The sequence below is a fragment of the Hypanus sabinus genome, chromosome 2 (assembly GCF_030144855.1).
Source record: "Hypanus sabinus isolate sHypSab1 chromosome 2, sHypSab1.hap1, whole genome shotgun sequence".
Lineage (NCBI taxonomy): Eukaryota > Metazoa > Chordata > Chondrichthyes > Myliobatiformes > Dasyatidae > Hypanus > Hypanus sabinus.
Genome location: NC_082707.1, coordinates 21,028,620 through 21,048,800, shown reverse-complemented (window position 1 = coordinate 21,048,800; position 20,181 = coordinate 21,028,620). Strand labels below are relative to the sequence as shown.

General features: G+C 43.1%; 1 protein-coding gene and 1 long non-coding RNA gene across 11 annotated transcripts in view; one reads left to right on the top strand and one right to left on the bottom strand.

The window, feature by feature from the left end:
• The window catches only part of mindy4b (MINDY family member 4B), a 79,953-nt gene that overhangs the window by 55,694 nt on the left and 4,078 nt on the right, over positions 1–20,181 (bottom strand). For 2 of the 10 annotated variants that reach the window (XM_059992923.1, XM_059992864.1), the window contains exons 2-7: positions 14,396–14,496; positions 12,306–12,444; positions 12,086–12,208; positions 9,783–9,949; positions 5,116–5,143; positions 478–647 (exon numbers count right to left, since the gene is read on the bottom strand). In XM_059992923.1, the coding sequence (XP_059848906.1) occupies positions 478–647; positions 5,116–5,143; positions 9,783–9,809 (225 nt within the window). In that variant the 5' untranslated portion in view covers positions 9,810–9,949; positions 12,086–12,208; positions 12,306–12,444; positions 14,396–14,496. Of the gene's footprint in view, positions 1–477; positions 648–5,102; positions 5,144–9,782; positions 9,950–12,085; positions 12,209–12,305; positions 12,445–14,395; positions 14,536–20,181 lie in introns of those variants that run through there. The other 8 variants (XM_059992930.1, XM_059992909.1, XM_059992870.1 and 5 more) reach the window with 8 other exon arrangements.
• Positions 1–20,181, top strand: part of LOC132406876 (uncharacterized) — a 50,407-nt gene that overhangs the window by 28,938 nt on the left and 1,288 nt on the right. The window contains exons 2-3 of the long non-coding RNA XR_009516297.1: positions 15,139–15,235; positions 18,799–20,181. The exon at positions 18,799–20,181 is cut by the window's right edge and continues 1,288 nt beyond it. This is a non-coding gene — a long non-coding RNA (uncharacterized LOC132406876). The remainder of the gene's footprint in view (positions 1–15,138; positions 15,236–18,798) is intronic.

The window sequence follows — 20,181 nt, the reverse complement described above, 5'->3', positions numbered from 1 at the left end:
GTGGCATACCTTTCCTTTTGTTAACCACAGATGGTTCCTCTGTCTCCGGGGATCCCTCTTTCTAATGGTGATACATTCCTGCTGGGCTTACACCTGTTTAGATCAGGCGTTTCCAACCTTTTTTATGCCATGGGCCAATACCGTTAAGCAAAGGGTCTGCGGAGCCCTGGTTTACAGGTTTGCTGTTGCTCATCCACTATCCTGTCCATTAGGGAATCACTTTGCTCGCTGAGGTGTACTCTATAAATACACATTATTGTTGTTGTTGAATGAGAGTCAGAATTACTAATAAGTGTTTCAGTTTGACATGCTCTCCTGTTAATGGGAAACATGAACACCTTTTGTCCAACACCAAACAGTGCAGGCTCTGAGTCACTGCGTCCAGACACAGATTGTGTTCCACCTTTTCTTTGTTGGTACACTATCCGGTTTCATCCCCAGTTGAGAAACAGGCAGCAGGGAATTGAATTGACTTACCACTGCGTCATCCAACGTGATGGGAATACCACCTAGGCTGGAAGACACGAGGAACATTTTCGGAATGGAATTGAACGTGACGAGGTGCCCATTAGATTTGGAACCGGTGGACTGAAGAGATCCTGCCCCGTCCTTACTGTCTTCTTCTACTTTCGACCGTCCTGATATTTCTGTATAAAAAAGAGATTAAAATGTCTGCTAGGCAAGATCGTTGACTTTAAAGAACAGTTTACAGAAAACATGGGATCCAACAGATATCTATAATGTGGTTTACATTTTAAATACGTTCTGCTCTTTCTGTATTTATGCACATTATATTTCATAGTTGTACTTTAACCTTAAGCTTGCTTTTAAACTGTATTATCCTTTATTTTTTAGAATGGGGGAATGTTGTGTTTACATGCTAATAATAAATTCTACTTTGAACTTTAACACACCGCAGCAAATTCCTAATACATGTAAATGCATATGGCGAATATAGTTGATCCTGGGTATCAGCAAGAATGTTGTATACTTACATTCTGGCTCTTAGTGACTTCCTCTCGCAGTATATCAATGTAATTCTGTGTTGAACTGCCTGTTACTTTTCTAGTTTGAGATGCATCATTACTTACATCCATGGTCTGGCAGAGGTGTGTGAGATTCTGAGCCTTGGGGAAGAAGGGTTTCCGTTTGACAGACTGCTTTGCTCTCTCCCCTCCCGTCTGATGTCTAGTGTTGATACTGTCAATCTGAAATCACCTGAGCTGCAGGCAGTTGAGGAATTACTCATCACCGCTGCTTGGGGGAAAACAATGGGGCTGAATTTATTGGTGACTGTTCTTAGCCAGAAGCAAAATATTGTCAAGAAGCCATGTTGCAGTTGTGAACCAAATTCTGCAGGAATTTCAAAGGCTATTTATCACTAAACCTAACGTTTCTAATTGCCTGTTTTACAAATGATGCAGAACTTGTCCGTACCATTTAATGAGGCTATCAAAGTATTGAAATAAACTGAAATTGCTGAAAGGAGTCATTGTTTCTCTGTGCCCGGGGATTTTACATTGCCGGATAATCTACGCTCCCTCTGAATTGCAGTGTCAAGGTGATGCCGTATTTTCCCGGATGCCTGCTTTCAGATACGCTGTCGCGCAACATCAACTTGCACTCAACATCAGTAAAGCCAAAGGGCTGATTGTGGACGTCAGAAAGGGCAAGATGAGGAGAAGCACACTCCAATCTTCATAGAGGGATCAGAAGTGGAGAGAGTTCCTGGGTGTTAATATCTCCGAGGACCTAAACTGGCCCCAGCCTATCGATGCAGTTATGAAGAAGGCAAGACAGTGGCTACCTTTGATTTGGAGTTTGAGAAGATTAGAGGGCTTAAAAAAACTGGAAAATTGCGACAGACATACCGTGGAGAGCACTCAGACTGGCTGCATCACCGTCTGGTGTGGAGATGGGGTGGGGGAGGGTGTGCACAGGATCGAAGTAAACTGCAGAGTTGTACACGTAGCCAGCTCCATCATGGCGACAAGCCTCTGCAGTATCCAAGATAACTTCAAAAAGATGCCTCAAAAACGGGGTGTCCATCATTAAGGACCCCCATCACCCACGCCATGCCCTTTTCTCTTTGCTATCATCAGGAAGGAGATGCAGAAGCCTGAAGACACACACTCAATGATTCAGGAACAGCTTCTTCCCCTCAGCCTTCTGAGTTCTGAATGGACATTGAACCCATAAACACTACCTCACTACTTATTTATTTCTGTTTTTGCACAACTCTTTTAATTATTTAAAAAGTATATATACACACTGTAATTCACAGTTTTTTTTCCTATATTTATCATGTATTGCATTGTACTGCTGCCGCAAAGTTTACAGATTTCATGACATATACCGGTGGTATTAAACCTGATTCTGATTCTGAAGCCGTCTGCCCTTTACTTGTGGCATGAAGCATTCCCAGAACACTATCGTGAGGTAGACAGAAGTGAGTTCCATGGGGTCCAGAAGAATATTACTCAGATGGGCAGAACATAGAACACAGCACTGCACAACACAGTAGGCACTTCAGCCTATAATGTTGTGCCCCCCTTTATCCTACTTCAAGATCAATGTAACCATTCCCTCCTACATAGCCCTCTAATCTTCTTTCATCCATATGGCCATCTAAGAGTTTCTTAACTGTCCCTACTGTATCTGTCTCTACCACGACTCCTGGCAGGGCGTTCCATGCACCCATCACTCTGTGTAAAAAACCTACTTCTGTCATCCCCCCCCTACTTTCCTCTAATCAGCTTAAAGTTATGCCCCCTCGTATTAGCCATTTCCTTCCTGGGAAAATGTCTCTGATTGTCCATTGCTATCTCTAGCAAGTCAATATTATAGTGACCTGTCCACCTGTCCACCATATTTTATGTTTTGCAACACTCATTACATTTTGGAAGAATATTGAAATGAAGTACAGTATATTGAAGCATCCCTGAGTCATAAAAGGAGATATACAAGTGCAAATCATCTCCTTCTTGCATATATTCCTCTCCCTCCTTCAGACTGCATCCAAAAAGTATGCTTACTCCCAGAACTTTTCTCGCGTTGTGCTTGCACAAGGAACATGGAGTCATTCAGGGTGGATGGGCGAAGTGGGGGCTAGGTTGTCTAAATTGATCCATCACCATGCCAAGAGAGAGATCTTCAACTCCTTGTTTTATAAACTTGCAAAGTAGGTGTTGTTTTAAATTCTCTGCTGCTAGCACAGCATTGTAAGAAGTTTGTACATTCTCCCCGTGACTGCATGGGTTTCCTCCAGGTTCTCCAGTTTCCTCCCACAGTCCAAACACGTACGGGAGTCTTGTGGGCATGCCACGCTGGCGCTGGAAGAACAATAAAACTTCTGGGCTGCTCCCAACACATCCTTGTACTGATCTAGCTATTAATGCAAACGACATATTTCACTGTACGTTTCAATCTACATGTGACATAGCTAATCTCAACTAATCTAATTGAAATGGAGCAAAATGAACAGTAGACAATCTGGACTGATGATGTAGTGTCCAGCTGAAGACTCTTGACCGGAAATGTCGACTGTCCATTTCTTTTCCACAGATGCTGCCTGACCCGTTGAGTTGCTCCAGCATTTTGTTCTTTTTCACTTGAGGTTCCAGCATCTGCAATCTGCTGTGTCCCCAATAATTTCTTTAAAGAGTTAAACCACAGAATTTGGACATCATCAATGTCAGTTCTTTTTGTCTGTGACCTCCCGCTGCTGCTTATAAGGAGTTTGTACATTCTCCTTGTGACCATATGGTTTTCTTCCAGGTGCTCTGGTTTTCTCCCACAATCCAAAGATACACCGGTTGGTAGTTTAATTGGTCATTGTGAATTGTCCTGAGATAGGCTGGAGTTAAATGGGGTATTGCTGGGTGACGTGTCGAAGGGCCAGAAGGGCCTATTCTGAGCTGTATCTCAGTAAATAAATAAATGAAACCACTGGACTGAGTGATTTCCTCTGCCATTTCAAGATAAAATTAAATTTTAAGCACAACACGTATTAAGCACAAGCACAACACAATTTGACAACACATATCTCCAGGTCCTTAATCAGGCATTGAATTTACCTGTTCACTATGTTAACTGGGAAGCTAGCACACCTCTCAAATGTTGTCATTTACCTTGTAACAAACCAAAGAGGCCATTTTGAGTAACATACACAGGACATTGCACACTGGGAAGCTAGCATACCTCTCAAATGTTGTCATTTACCTTGCTGTTATTCAGAAAGATTACACCAGCTTCCTGCTTCCTGCAGGAAAGGTGCCAACAAGCTTAAAAGGGGGCCGAGGAAACTTACATGGATATTGCCAGGATTTGAGGACCCGAGTTGAACAGGTTAGGACTTTATTCCCTGGAATGCAAGAGAGTGAGGGGAGATGTGATAGACACATACTAAATTATGAAGGGTATAGTATAAGGAAAATGCATGCAGGCTTTTCCCCCTCAGGTTGGGTGAGACTACAATTAGAGGTCATAGGTTTAGGGTGGAAGGTGAAATGTTTAAGGGGAACCTGAGCAGAAATTTCTTCACTTAGAAGGTGGTTTGAGTGTGAAACTAACTGCCTTTGGAGGTGGTACCAATTAGTTCAATTGTAACATTTGAGAGAGAAGTTTGATAGGTATATGGATGAGAGGGGTATGAAGCACTATGATCTGGATGCAGGCAGATTGGACTAGCAATAGACAAAGCTGGTATGGACTAAGTAGGTTGAAGATCCTGTTTCTATGCTGTAGTACTCTAGGACTCTATGGCAAAATTGGTGTCTGTGGTAATGAATTCCATAGATTCACCACTGTTTGGCCAAGGGAATACCTCCTCATCTCTGTCATCCCTTGAGAACATTGGGTATACTTAAAGCAAAGGTTGATAGGTTCTTGATTAGTAAGGGCATCAAAGGTTACAGTGAGAAAGCAGGAGAACGGGATTGAGGGGTATAATAAATCAGCCATGATGGAATGGCAGAGCGTATTTGGTGGGCCGGATGTCTTATTTCTGCTCCTGTGTCTCATGGTCTTATGACAATATATGAAAATAGTAAACCAGCCAACAAATTTAAGATGGGCTTGATAAATTGCTCTAAACAGGACACTTAAATCCCTTACCTTCACAACGGTGTCCTTGAACTGTAACCTGTAAACAAAGTAAATATTACAATTTAGAATCCAAATCAATTTTGTTAGTAGACATTTGTTATCAGAATCTCTCCGCCGTCATCCAGTTTGTAGTAAAGTGCAGATCAATAACAAAAGAACCACATTGAATTCCAGTTAATGGGACACATTGGGGCCATTGCATTTTGGCCCAATTAAGCAGCTACCTCAATTAACTGGAGTTTCATGGAAGTAGTTAAAAAGGCATAAAAAAGACAGAGTAACAAATTATGTATTTAAATGAAATACAGACCAAGCTAGAGCACTATCAATACTGCCACAGTACCATAGAACTATGTATTAGTTTTGCCCTGATTAACTGATGGCCAATTAACCAGAATCCATGGTATTTAAAACATACAGTAAGTCTACATTTGCCAGGATTCCACAGGCAGCTTTATATAAACTCTTCTGCCCATCCTTGACAAAGCACCTTGAGAGTTTTCCTTCACTCAAAATGCAAGACTTTTGCACAGTACTGTAGTATTTTTATGTATTATGATGTACTGCTATCGCAAAAAAAAATTCATGACATACGTAAGCGATGAGAAACCTAATTCTCATGTGGGTCTCTATTGTGGAGTGAGAGTGGGAAGGATGAAGGGAGTGGGAAGGCATTCTGTAGTGATCTATAAATTAATTGTTTGGGATCAAATGACCCTGCCTGGGGTCTCAGGGCTGGGCGTGTCTGCACTGCATCACCTTCCCCCCCCCACCCCCCCATCCCTGGCACACCTTTTCTGCCACCTGTCCCACAGCCCTCCACCGTCAGCATTCACAACATACCGCCAGATTTACAAACTCGCTCTCTAGTCCACACTGAGAAATCCAGTACTGTGCAAATATTTTAGGCACCCTAGCTATATGTATGTGCCTAAGAGTTTTGCACAGTACAGTCATCTCAGGTTGGTGGAGTTGTGGATAGTGTAGGTTGCTGGAGGTTACAAGGGGACATTGATGGGATGCAGAGCTGGGCTGAGAAGTGGCAGGTGGAATCATCGAATCTGCACCATATGATTATGGCTCATTTATTATCCCTTTCAGACCCATTCTCCTGCCTTCTCCCTTTGACACCCCAACTAATCAAGAATCTATCAAACTCCGCTTTAAATGTCCCCAAAGATTTGGCCTCCTCAGCCATCTGTGGCAATGAATTCACCACTGTCTGGCTAAAGAAATTCCTCCTCATCTCTGTTCTAACGGGATGACCAAGGCGATTCCGTACGGTCCCATTATAGGAAACACCCTCTCCACATCCGCTCTATCAGGACCTTCCAATATTCAATAGGTTTCAATAAGATTCCCTCCTCATTCTTTTTAACTCCAGTGAGTACAGGCCCAGAGCCACTAAATGCTCCTCATACATAAATCCTTTCATCTTGTGAACCTTCTCTGGCCCCTCTCCAATGACAACACATCCCCGCTTAGATAAGCGGCTCCAAACTGCCCACAATACTCCAAGTGCAATCTGACACTGACATAAATCCTTGGTGCTGTTGTGACGGGTGAACTTTGGGCAGAATACAGGAACTCCCTGTTCCTCTTTAAGTTCTGCCTTGTATCTCTCACAGCTTGGAGTAAAGTTTCACCCAGCATTAAGCAATGCTGAAACTTATCAGTAATTTAATTCCTCTAAAGAGAACCGAGGGCATGAAAGCACAGCCTTTTAAATTATTAGTGCTTCCAGGATCAGGGTTTCCCTTATCTCGTGATCTTGTTCATAGTAACGAAACTCTCTACCATTATAATCACAGCACCAGTTATTTCCACTCAGTGGCCACTTTATTAGGTACATCCTGCATTCAGAGAAGCTCTTCTGCACACCGCTGTCGTAATGCGTTGCTATTTGATTTACTGTCAGTTTGAACCCGTCTGGTCATTCTCTGCTGACCCCTCTCGTAAATGAGGCTCTTTCGCCCACAAAACTGATGCTCACTGGATGTGTTTCTCGCACCTTTCTCTGTGAACTCTAGAGACTGTTATGCATGAAAATCCCAGGAGGGCAACGGTGTCTGAGATACTCAAATCACTCCGTTTCTCACCAACAATCATTCCATGGTCAAAGTCACTTGGATCACATTTCTTCCCCATTCTGATGTTTGGTTTGGAACAACGACTGAACCTCTTGACCATGCCTGCCTGCTTTTATGCATTGAGTTGCTGCCACGCGATTGGCTGATTAGCGTTAGCTTTATTAGTCACATGTACATCAATACATCAGATCATATGGTGAACTGTGTTTTCAGCACCAATGGTCAAAATAGTCTGAGGAAAACACACAAAATGCTGGGGGAACTCGGTAGGCCAGGCTGCATCTATGGAAAAGAGTACAGTTAATGCTTCGGGCCAAGACCCTTCAGCAAGACTGGAGAAAAAAAGCCTGAGTCTCCCTGGCCTGCTGAGCTCCTCCAGCATCTTGTGTGTGTTGCTTGGATTTCCAGCACCTGCAGATTTTCTCTTGTCCATGATTGAACATAGTCTGAGGATTGTGCTGGGCATCCCGCAAGTGCCACCATGGCCTGGTGCCAACATATCATCCCTACAACTTAATAACCCCAATCTGTATGGTTTTGGAAACTGGAGCACTCAGAGGAAACCCACGCGGTCACGGGGAGAATGTACAAACTCCTTACAGACAGCTGTGGGAATCAAACCGCGATCAATTTTACAGCTGGTGTTGTAAAGCCTTGAGATAACCATTACGCTACTGTGCCATACCTGCATGCTGTACCAAGTTTATTTGTTTCAAGTTCTCAGACCCCCACCCCAGGTTATGTATTGTAACATTTTGTGGACTGTCTCTGTCTGAGTGATAGCTCTCCTTTTAGAATTCGTTCCTAAGGAAGTTATCTGCACGATTCTTCTTAGCCTATATCTTCTCCAGCAGCCTATATCTTCTCTACTTGCTTAAACAATCCTAGCCCCTCACAACGCTTCCTCACAACTGAGGAAGCTATTGATCTTCTTATCATCTCAGTTTTGACTGCAGTACATGTCTATCCATCTAAGATTATTATTGATTATAACTAGTTGAGGCTCCAACATCCCACATGTTACTGTTTGCTAACCTGAAAATGATCCATTTAACCATTTTAGTAGTTTTGAGGAAGCAGAAAATCTACAAAAGGAAAGACAGATTAGGAGAGTGAGCAAAGAAATGGGAGATGGGATATAATTTTTTTTGAAATGTATGGTCATGCACTTTGGTGGAAGAAATCAAAAGGTTGACTATTTTCTAAATAGAGACAAACTACAAAATACAAAAAAAAATGATACACAAAGGGACTTGGGAGTGCTTTCAGCACACATGAAATGCTGGAGGAACTCAGCAGTCCAGGTTGCGTCTATTGAAAAGAGTACAGTCGATGTTGCGGGCAAGACACTCCAGCAGCTCTGGAGAAAAAAGGACTTGTGAGTGCTTGGTCAGGATTCCCTGAAGGTTAATTTGCTGGTTGAGTCTGTGGAGAGTAAGACAAATGCAATTCCATCATCAACTTCAAGAGGACTAGAATATAAAAGCAAGGATGTAATGTTGAGACTTTCAAAGCACTGGTGAGGCCACACTTGTAGTGTTGTCTGAAGTTTTAGGGCCCTTATCTCAGAAGGGATGAGCTGAAACTGGAGAAGATTTAAAGGAAATTCACAAAAATGATTCCAGGTTTGAATGGCTTGTCATATGAAGAGCATTTGATGATTCTGGGCCCATATTCACTGGAATTCAAAAGAATGAGGGATGACCTTATTGAAACCTATCACATGGTGAAAGAACTTGATAGAGTGGATGTGGAAAGGATGTTTCCTAGGGTGGGAGAGTCTAAGACCAGGGGACCACAGCCTCAGAATTGAGAGGCATCCTTTCAGAACGGAGATGAGGAGGAACTTCTTTAACCAGAGTGTGGTAAATGTGTGGAATTTGTTGCTACAGGGAGCTGTGGAGACCAAGTCTTTATGTATACTTAAAGCAGAAGATGATAGACTCTTGTTAGGTCAGGAACTGAAGGGACACATGGAGAAAGCAAAAGGTTGGGGCTGAGAGGAAAATTGGATCAGCCATGATGAAGTGTTGGAGCAAAATTATGAGGGGTATAGATTGGGTAAATGTAAGCAGGCTCCTTCCACTGGGATTGGGTGGGACTAGAACTGGAGATCATGGGTTAAGGGTGAAAGGTGAAATGCGTCAGTGGAACATAAGAGGGATCTGCTCTATTCAGAGATTGTGAGAGTCTGGTCGATGCAGGTTTGATTTCAATGTCTAAGAGAAGTTTGGACAGGTACATATGTAGGAGGGGTATGGTGGGCTATGATCCTGGTGCAGATTGATGGGATGAGACCAATTAATATTTCAGCACTGATTAGATGGGTCAAAGGGCCTGTTTCTGTCTGTATTGTTCTATAACTCTATGACTAAGTGAAACCTGCCTTCTTTCGTATTCCCTTCCCCTGGCCACAGTCAAACCAAGGGTTCCCAACCTTTATTATGCCATGGGCCAATACCATTAAGCAAGGGGTCCGTGGACTCCAGGTTAGGAACCCCTGGTCTAAAGGGTCTCATGTTGAGTGGGCCAGAGTTTCCAAGCAGTTAGAGAAAAGCGGATGGAAAAGGAAACAAATTGCTTTACCCTCGTTGGCTGAAGATCTCTCGCCATTTGCTGAGATTTCTGATCTTGTTGTTGATCACATCCAAGTCTTGCTCACCAAACTCGGGCTCCTGACTGCCCCGCTCCTTATTCATCTGTGAATTACAGAAGCCGTCCCCTCAAACAAGCAAGATCTCAGTTCCTGTGGTCTGCAGGGAAATACCTTGATGTTGGTAAGACAGGTCACTTATTTAACAGAGTGACTGATCAACTAACATCAAGCCAGCTCTCAGAGCGCAGATACTTGATCACATTGTGTTAAATAATTCACTGCTTCTCATAGAATTGCTCCCTTTTCTCTACCATTACCAAATGAATAGTTAAGAGGAAGGCAGAGATTTTTCATTCACAAGAGATTATCTGGCCTCATCAGGATAAATAATTCACCCAATGAGTCACAGCAGGGGATATTAAAGTTGTACTTCCAGCACGTTAGCATACCATGTGGGCGTGCTTTCTCGGTGTTGCAATCTGCAGCAACATTTGTGGGCTGCCTGCAGTGTATCCTTAGGTTGTTAATACAAATGACATGTTTCAGTCAATTTATTTTACTTAGAGATGCAGTGTGAGCTGGGCCACCAAGCAACCACCGACTTAACCCTAGCCTAATGACAGGACAATTTCCGATGACCAATTAACCTACCAACCAGCACGTCTTTGGACGGTGGGAGGAAACCGGAGCACCTGGAGGAAACCCACGTGCACATGGGAAGAACGTAAATGCTTTCTTATGGAGGACGCTGGGATTGAACTCGGCTCTGATGCTCTGAGCCATAATTCAAAGATTCAAAAGAGTCAAAGTACATTTATTATCAAGGTATGAAAATAGAATGAAATGCTGAGACTCATCCTGACACTAAACAAAGACCGTGGAACCTGAAGCAGGCATCAGGATCGGAATCAGGTTTAATATCACCGTCATATGTTGTGTAGGACCCCCAACACACCCTCCTCTCATCGTCACCATCAGGAAGGAGGGACCGATGGCTAAAGCTGCAGACTCAGCGGTTCAGGAATAGCTTCTTCCCATCTGCCATTGGATTTCTAAAAGGCCATTGAAACCATGAACACTACCTCGATACTGTTTTATTTCTGTTTTGCAATACTTACTTAATTTAACTATTTGATGGAGATGTATACACTTACTGTAATTCACAGCTCTTCTTCCTCTATTATCATGCATTGTGTTATACAGCTGCCACAAAGTTAGCAAATTCCACAACATTTGCCAGTGATGTTAAACCTGATTCTGATTCTGAACGTTATTATCTTTGCGGCAGCAGTACAATGCAATACGTAACATTAGACACCCAATGCGTAATAAAGAACAAGCTGCGCAAATGGGAAAACACATTATGCATTCTGCCACACTACCGTGGCATCCCTGGTTTCAATGTGCATGGGATAAAAAAATCTGAATCTGAAGTTGGGTTAAAGGTTTATTTCTTGACATCTATAGGAGGGATGGTTCCTAAGGTTGGCATAGCCGGGGGTGGTAGAGGGGATAAGCTCCCGCTACCTATAAAGTGCTCTTATTGGCGTGTGACCCTAACAGTCTCTGACAATCAAGTCCAACTCTTGGCCTTCACGTGTGGCTTAGCTATTAGGCCTAGCAGAACTGTTTCTATTGACAAGAGAGGGGGCAAAGGCGGACCACTGGCGCCTCCAAACCGGTCGCTTTGGGCAGATGGGCCTCATCAACCTTGGATGGCAGCCCGCCTAGGAGAAGGAAAACTCTGATTTTAAACCTCCGCTGTCTTGCAGCCACACCCACCCATGTGAGAGGCTTCGGGAGTAAACCCCAGGAAGAAATCTGGAGCCGGGGTCCCTGAGACAGTTTGATGTTGTTTACAACTTCACTTTGGAAACCCCTGTAATGACACTGGTGCCAAGCTGTATTGACACTTGCCCTTCCCTTGGACTACATCAGTGACGTGGAGAGGGGGAACCCACTGCGTGGGCAACAGCCAGTACTTCAAATTTTCCCGCCCAGGCTTGTGCCCTGAAGAGGACGCAATCTTCCAGAGGCGCAAACCCGCGATACCCTGGGGCTGACGGCTCTCTACCACTATAGGAGGGATATGAATTCAAATCCACTCCAGGGACCTATTCACATAACCTAGGCTTCAGAGGGGTGCCATACTGTTGTAGCGCTGTCTTTTGAAGGAGCCATTACATTGCAGGACCATTTAACTTTCAAGAAGCTATTCTGCGCGGCAGCAGATAGCACCAGTGACCCGGGTTCAGTTCCCGCCGCTATCTGTAAGGGATTTGAATGTTCTCACCATGATTGGAGGGGTTTCCTCCCTCTTTCCAAAGGTATACAGCTTAGCAGGTTGATTGGTCACACAAGAATAATTGGGGCATGGGTTCGTTGGGCTGGAAGAACCAGTTTCTGTGCTGTACCTCTAAAGAAGTGAAAATAAAATGCACAGTTGGAGACAGTTTAGGAACTATACCATAGTTATCAGTGAAACTATAAAGTAATACAGCAAGGAAACAGACCATTTGGCCCATCCAGTCCATGCTAAACAAGATGCCAGTTTAAGCTCGAACTATTTGCTTGTGTTTCATTCAAATCCTTCTAAATCCTTTATATCCAGTTATGAAGAAAGAAATAAGAGGCATGTTTCAGATTTGGAGCCTGTTGAGACAGAGAACAATGAAAATAGCATTGGAAAAACAGCAATGTGAGAAATAGAGGGAAAAATATAATTTGATCAACATTCCTTGTAAAACTGGAAACATGGCTCTTTAGCATGTGATCACCGATTCACCAGGAACCAAGGGTTTTATGTAGTTCAATGTTGGCCTGCTCACAACAGATTAAGGGGAGAATTGATAGAGGTATACAAAATTATGCGGGGTATAGATAGGGTAAATACAAACAGGCTTTTTCCACCGAAGTTGGGTGGGAGGACAACTAGAGGTCATGGATTAAGGGTGAAGGTTGAAAATTTTAAGGGGAAACTTCTTCGCTCGGAGGATTGTGTCAATGTTGAACGAGCTGCCAGCGCAAGTGGTGCATGTGAGTTTGATTTCAACATTTTAGAGAAGTTTGGATAGGTACATGGATGGTAGGGCTATGGTCCTGGTGCAGGTTGATTGGACTTGCTAGTTTAAATAGTTCAGCACTGACTAGATGGGCTGAAGGGCCTGTTTCTGTACTGCACTTTTCTATGAGTCTATAGTTGAAGATATAAGAGACAGCAGACACCAGAATCTGGAGCAATAAAAAGCAAATGGACGATCTGAGTGACCTTGGCAGCATCTAGAGAGGGAAATAGGTGGACAGTCAATGTTTCAGGTCGAGTCCCTTCATCCGGACTGAAGGAAAAAGAGGAAATGGCCGGTATTAAGAGGTGGCAGGGAAGGTGTGGAGAAGTGCTGGCAAATGATAGGTTTATCTAGGTGGTGGGGAGGGACGTGTTATAGGCAGGTGAAAGAAGAGAGAGTGGAAATAGAGACAGAAGCTGGGAGGTGATGGGTGAAGCAACAAAGGACAGTAGATGATAGAATCTGGTCACCTGCCTACAGGAAAGATATCATTAAGTTTAAAAGAGTGCAGAGGAAATCTACAAGAATAGTGCTAGGGCTTGAGGACCCGAGTTATCGGGAGAGGTTGAATAGGTTAGGACTCTTGATAGGAGAATGAGGGGAGATCACAGAGAGGTATACAGAATTATGAGGGGCATAGATGGGATGAATGTATGCAGACTTCTTCCCTTCAGTTTGGCTGAGACAACAATTAAAGGTCATAGGCTTAGGGGGAATGGTGAAATAATTAAAGGGAATTTGAGGGGAAACTTCTTCATAGGAGCATAAGACCATGAGAAATATGTGCAGAAATAGGCCATTTGGCCCATCAAGTCCATAGTAAATTTATTTAGGCAATCCCCTGATTTAACCCTCGCCTAATTATAGGACAATTTACAATGACCAATTAATCTGTCTTCGGACTGTGGGAGGAAACCGGAGCACCTTGAGGAGACCCATGCGGTCTTGGGGAGAACATACAAACTCCTTACAAGAGGTGGAGGGCTATGTCCTAGAGAGTTAGTTTTAGTTTGGTGGAGAGGGAGAGAGATGGGATGATTTATTTTGTTGACCATTTAATTATGTGAATTTGATGCTAATTACCCTTATTCCACTACATTGCTAATTTAGTTTTGTTAATTTTTAATATCCTTCATCTTTGTTGGTTTCATAATGAAGGATCGAACATACTTTTTTTGACTTGGACCTCAGTTATTTGGAAGTGCATCATACATCAATTCCCGTACCCAACGTTTCAGAGGTCTTGGCTTGTTTCGAGGAACTACTATAGATGATATCTGTCAATGGTAGTGATCATGATTCTGATTAAACCACCGTCATACACAGCAGTACCACTGTCACCGGGGTCAGACATGGCCCAAGAATGGAGTGAGAGACACTGACGTGAGTCGATAGTTCACAGACTTTAATGCAAACAGTGTTACAGGGAAAAGAAAACAATAAACACTAGGCCAAACAGGGCCATTAACAAAAACTGTCAAATGGAAAACGAAACATACACTGCGGCTGAAAAGAGCAACTAAACATAAAATGAATACCGCTAGTCTTCAGAGTCAGTTGACTCGACAGTCCAATTTCTCAGGCAAGGCTGAATGCAAGCAGGCAGTGAGGCATTGCTGTGTTCAAGTCTTGACAAATACTACGATGGAAAGAATGGAGTTAAATACTATCATAATGAAATAATAATTAGCTGACATGTGCATATTAACAAGCTCAATTGCCGTATCTACTGTGCTGCCGAATCCGTGGTTGTGACAACCACATTGTGAGCCTGATTCTTTTTTCTCTCCTGTTTTCTAATAGCAACTTTGCGAACAGTAAATAGAAGTAAAACAAGTAAATACTGCAAACATGCCATAGCTCAGGCAGCATCAACAGAAGGAGAAATACAGTTATTATTTCATTTCTGCGAGCCTTCACCCCTGCTGAGTTTTTTCAGTATGTAAATCCTGAAGGCGGGTCTTGGCCCAAAAATGTCGACTGTTTACTCTTTTCCATAGGTGCTGCCTGCCCTGCTGAGTTTCACTAGCATTTTGTGTGTGTTGCTTTGGATTTCCAGTGTCCTGTTTGTGTTTCCAGTATTTTCTGTTTTTATTTCAGATTTGCAGCATTTTTGATTTTCTACTCTTGAGAAGTATTTTACAATGATTTAAGACAAAATTTACTGCATTTTCACAGAGCCTGTAAAGAGTGTTCTAAAAGCACAGTGGCATATCAATCAGTTGCCTGCGGTTTACTTCCTTAAACACTGAGGTCTTATCCTTTTGTTTTTTGTAACCAGGCAACAGTTTGTTTATACCAGAGTGAAGTAAAAAGATCCTCTGACTGTTGTTGATGTTGTGCATTGTGATGGCAACTCCTGTCAGTGCACAGATCAGGTAAGCATGTAACAAGGAGAAGGTTGTCTTACAGAGAAGAAATTGAGCTGGGAGAAGTTTAACATATCAAGTCTTAGAGAGTTCTGGGGTGTCTTTATCACAAAGTTGAAAGTTCAAAGTAAATTTTGTAATCAAAGTAGATATATGTCACCATGTACAACCTTGAGATTAATTTTCTTGTGGGCATACTCAACAAATCTATAGAGTAATAACGGGAACAGAATCAGTGAAAGACCATCCAACTGCAACGTTCAGCCAAAGTGTAGAAGACAACAAGCTATGCAAATGCAAAAAGAAGAAACAGTAAAACAAATAAATATCAAGAACAAGAGATGAAAAGTCCTTGAAAATGAACTAATTGCTTGTGGGAACATTTCAATGATGAGACAAGTGAAGTTGAGTGAAGTTATTCCCTTTGGTTCAAGAGCCTGATGGTTGAGGGGTAATAACTGTTCCTGAACCTGGTGGCAAGTCCTGGAGCTCTTGCACCTTCTTCCTGATGGCAGCAGCGAGAAGACAGCATACTCTGGGTGGTCACTGATGATGGATGCTGCTTTCCTGCGACAGTGTTTCATGTAGACGTGCTCAGTGGTGGGGAGGGCTTTACCTGTGATGGACTGGGCCGTATCCACTACTTTTTGTGGTATTTTCCATTCAAGGGCATTGGTGTTTCCATACCAGGCTGTGATGCAGCCAGACAATATACTCTCCACTGCACAGTTCATATTGAGTGGCAGGGCAAGTATGCTACTTGTATTTTATTATATTGTTCTTATGTTCTTTGCAATTATATGCCCTGAAACTGAGAAGCCATATTCAGTTGAGTATTGTTTCATTCTGGGAGGCGGGTGGAGATATGTCTTTACTAAAGGAGGTGTGAGGTGCCTCTTCCATCCGCTTACCTGCAGGTCACCCTTAGGCAAGCTGTAGCAGCTGCCTAACTTCACTCCCCCATCAGTGCCACGTGAAGCCACGGGAACAGGTGCTGGATGGTCATATGAGCAGCTGGTGCAGGTCACAAGTCCTGGATGTGTAAACACTGACAACAGTGGTGCATGCACCCACCTCTCCCTGTGTAAAGAGAAACTTAACTCTAACATCTTCCCTATACTTTCTTCCAATCACCTTAAAATTAGTTCCCCACATGTTAGCCTGGGAAAAAGTCTCTGGCTATCCACTCTACCTATGCTCCTTAGCATCTTGTCCTTTATCAAGTTATCTCTCATCCTCCTTCAGCCCAAGGAGAAAAGCCCTCTCTCACTCAACTTATCCTCATAAGAAATACTCTCTATTCCTGGCAGCATCCTGGTAAACCTCTACACCTTCTCTAAAGTTTCCACATCCTTCCTGTAGTGAGACAACCAGAACCATACGTTATATTCCAAGTGTGGTCTAACCAGGGTTTTATAGAGCTGCAACATTACCTCAGGATCCTACCTCAGGATAGTTGACATCTCAGGCCAAGACCCTGCTTTAAGTGTAGTGTTAGTTCAGTATTAAGTGGTGTCCTGGAAGCATCAGATAATTTATTTGTCTATCCAGAGATACAGCACAGCAACAGACCCTTCCAGCCCAACAAGCCCCCACCACCCAGTCACACCCAAATTATCAATGGCTTTCAGAGATCATCTGGCACCAGTGGCTGCATAATCAGGACTTGTCATATGCACAATCTGCTCATACGACCATCCACCACCTGCCCTCAAGGCTTCGTGTGACCCTGATTGGGAGGGGCTAAGCAGGTGCTACACCTTGCCCAAGGGTGACCTGCAGGCTCCTGGTGAGAAGGAACACTCCTTTGTTAGAGAAGCATCTCTACCCCTCAACACAGTTGTTATATTCAAGTGCCTGATGAACATAAATATGTTTTTTCCCTATGGACAGCTGAACTGCTTTCTACGCTCTCTCCACTCTTGCTATTTGTTTTCTCTTATCAGTCTTATACGTTTTCAATTACAATGCTCTGGAGGAACGGTTGGCATACTGAGTAATTTTGTGCATTTTTTGACTTAATGGTCAAAATCGACTAATAGACCTCTGTGAAGATGGAACCCATTCGTTAACCATGGATTGGTCTGCATATGGGGGTACATCAAAGAGCTCGGTTTTAATTCAACAGACTTTCCAGCAAGATGCTTAAAAATGTTATGAGGGCTATTGGCAGGGTTGGGTAGAGGGGTGGAAATATGCCTCTGCCAAAGGAGGCGTAAGGCGCTCCTTCCCTCTGCGAGCCCACAGGTCACCCTTGGGCAAGGAGTGACACCTGCTTAGGCCCCTGATCAGGGTTACGTGAAGCCATGAGAGCAGGTGGTGGATGATCCATGAGCAGCTGGTGCACATCACAAGTCCTGCTTATGCAACTACTGACACCAGGGCAGACAATCTCTGAAGAGTATTGATAATGTCTCGGGTCACCCGTCTTGTAAAGACACTGCCTAGAAGAAGGCAATAGCAAACCACTTCTGTAGAAACATTTGCCAAGAATAATCATGGTCGTGAAGACCGTGATTGCTTACGTCATATGACACAGCAGGTAACAAACAAATGAATACATAGGGTGTTTCCAGGATTAATGAATCAACAACTAAAGGGCATAGGTTTAGAGTGAGAGGAAAAGAGGGGCAACACTTCCACCCAGAAGGTGGTCAGTATGTGGAATGAGCTGCCAGAGGGAATGGTTGAGACAGGTACATTGGCCATTCTTAGAAAACATTTGTACAGGTACATGGATAAGACCATAAAACCATAAAGCATCAGAGCAGAGTTAGGTCATTAAGCCAACTGAGTCTGCTCTGTTATTCCACTATGGCTGATCTATTATTCCCCTCAACCTCATTCTCCTGCCTCCTCCCCATAACACTTTATCCCCCCCCCTTACAAATCAAGAACCTATTAACCTCTAATTTAAATATACCCAATGATTTGGCCTTGACAGAATTCCACAGATTCACCAGCCTCTAGCTAAAGACATTCCTCCTCATCTCTGTTCTAAAGCAATATCCTTCAATTCTGAGATTGTACCCACTAGTCCTAGACTCACCTACTGCAGCAAACATCTTCTCCACATCTGTTCTATCTAGATCTTTCAATACTCATTAAGGTTTCAATGAGGTACCCCTGCCTCCCCCCCCCCCATTCTTCTACAGGAAAGGTTTAGAGCAGTGATTCCCAATTGGGGCAGTTCCATGTCCTAAGGGGGTGTTAGGGAAATAGAAGTCGTTGGGGGGGATGTTCAAGATTCTTGGTGGGGAGGCAGTAAACGGCATCCTAACTTGAGACACGAGACCTGACTGATTGTTCGTAGAGCAGTCACTTCCAAAACAAAGGATGAGGCACTGGAACACAGGGAGAAGTATAGCTCTGTGGGTGGTGAGCACTCGTCATCACAACGTGTCTGAAACTCGGCAATCTCATCCGACCTTACCAGCCAAAGAGATGTTATTGGGGATGCATAAATTAGTAGCCAGGGTGCCCAACAGTTCCTCTTAACTCGTGGCATGGAATGAGTTTGTGCAATTTAACAGTTTGGTAAGTCAAGTACACCCTCTCAACTTTCTTTATAGATCGACGGAAAACGGGTTGCACAACAAACATCACTGGTCAGAAGCAAACGGTGAAATAGAACCAATCAGTGAACTTGCTGACCCCGAGGATTCCTCTTGAGGTGTTCAAAGTGACTTCGGCCAAGTACCATCTTTGGGGATTATGTGATTGGTCAATTGTGCAGCTTGCCGAACACCAGCTCTATCCTGATTGACACACAGATTCCAATCTGAATCCTTGTCAACATAATTTTTACTGCTGAGATCATCTTCATCTTCGCCTCACCATTCCTTTGCCTGCTGCTACCATCTTACCATCCATGCCAATTTGCTGCCGGCATCAACATCCAATAAACATTCCCAGTTTGTGTTAAATTTTATTTTAACTTAGCCCCTATTAATGACGGAGAAATGCATATGGCAAGATCACTATGAGCCTGAAGACGGTGAAGCCTTGAATTATAATCCTGCTAAGAAGCAGAAACTACAGAAAGTGTGTCAATAAAATGTTAGATACCTGGAGTATGGTTTTATCCTGTTTCTGTCAGATCAGTGATATCCCGTGTATTTGTAATACTGTATTGCAATGAAGCAATCAATATTGCAGGAACACTTCCATAAAAGACCCACTGAGAAGGCAGCTTATGGTATTTCTCAGTTCCAGAAGATGAAAGAAGCATTTGAAAAGCATTGCACACTCAAGTCATTTGCCAAGAACTGTGCACATAGCTTCAAAAATTAGAATTTGGGATACAACTGGATGAATCAACTGTGCGAGCCAACGAGGCTTTGCTAATGGCATATGTAGGGTTTATGAAAAATGGAAAAGTTTATGAAGAGGTTCTCTCCTGTAAAAAGTTAAAAACAAATATCAATGGAGAATCCATCTACAAGTTTAAAATATATATTGAGGATGAAAGTAATCTGATTAGGAACATGATTTCTTGTGCAACTGATGGAGCACCATATATGACACATCACCATGCCTGGTTAATGGCACTTGTGAAAAAAGAACTTCCAAATCTGTTTGCAATCCATTGTGTAATTCATCGTCAACACCTCGCAGTCAAAAACCTCAGTCACTGACTTTTTTCAAGCATGACTCTTGTAATATCTGCTATCAGCAAAATTAAAGCTCATGCATTAAATAGCAGAATATTTTGCCAGTTATGCCAAGATAACTATGAAGAAACTGCAGGTTGAAAATTTCAATTTAATCCAGGCAAAAAGTGCAGTGTCCACTTATATCAGAAAATTGGAAATATATAAGCAAAACCTTGCAGAAGAATATTCTCTCAGTTTCCCAGCATCACAAGTATGCTGCTCTCTTTCACAGACGGTGATTTGCAAGAGTACTGCTGACACCTGCAGTCACTAAGGAAGGATTTTCAGAACTAATTCAAG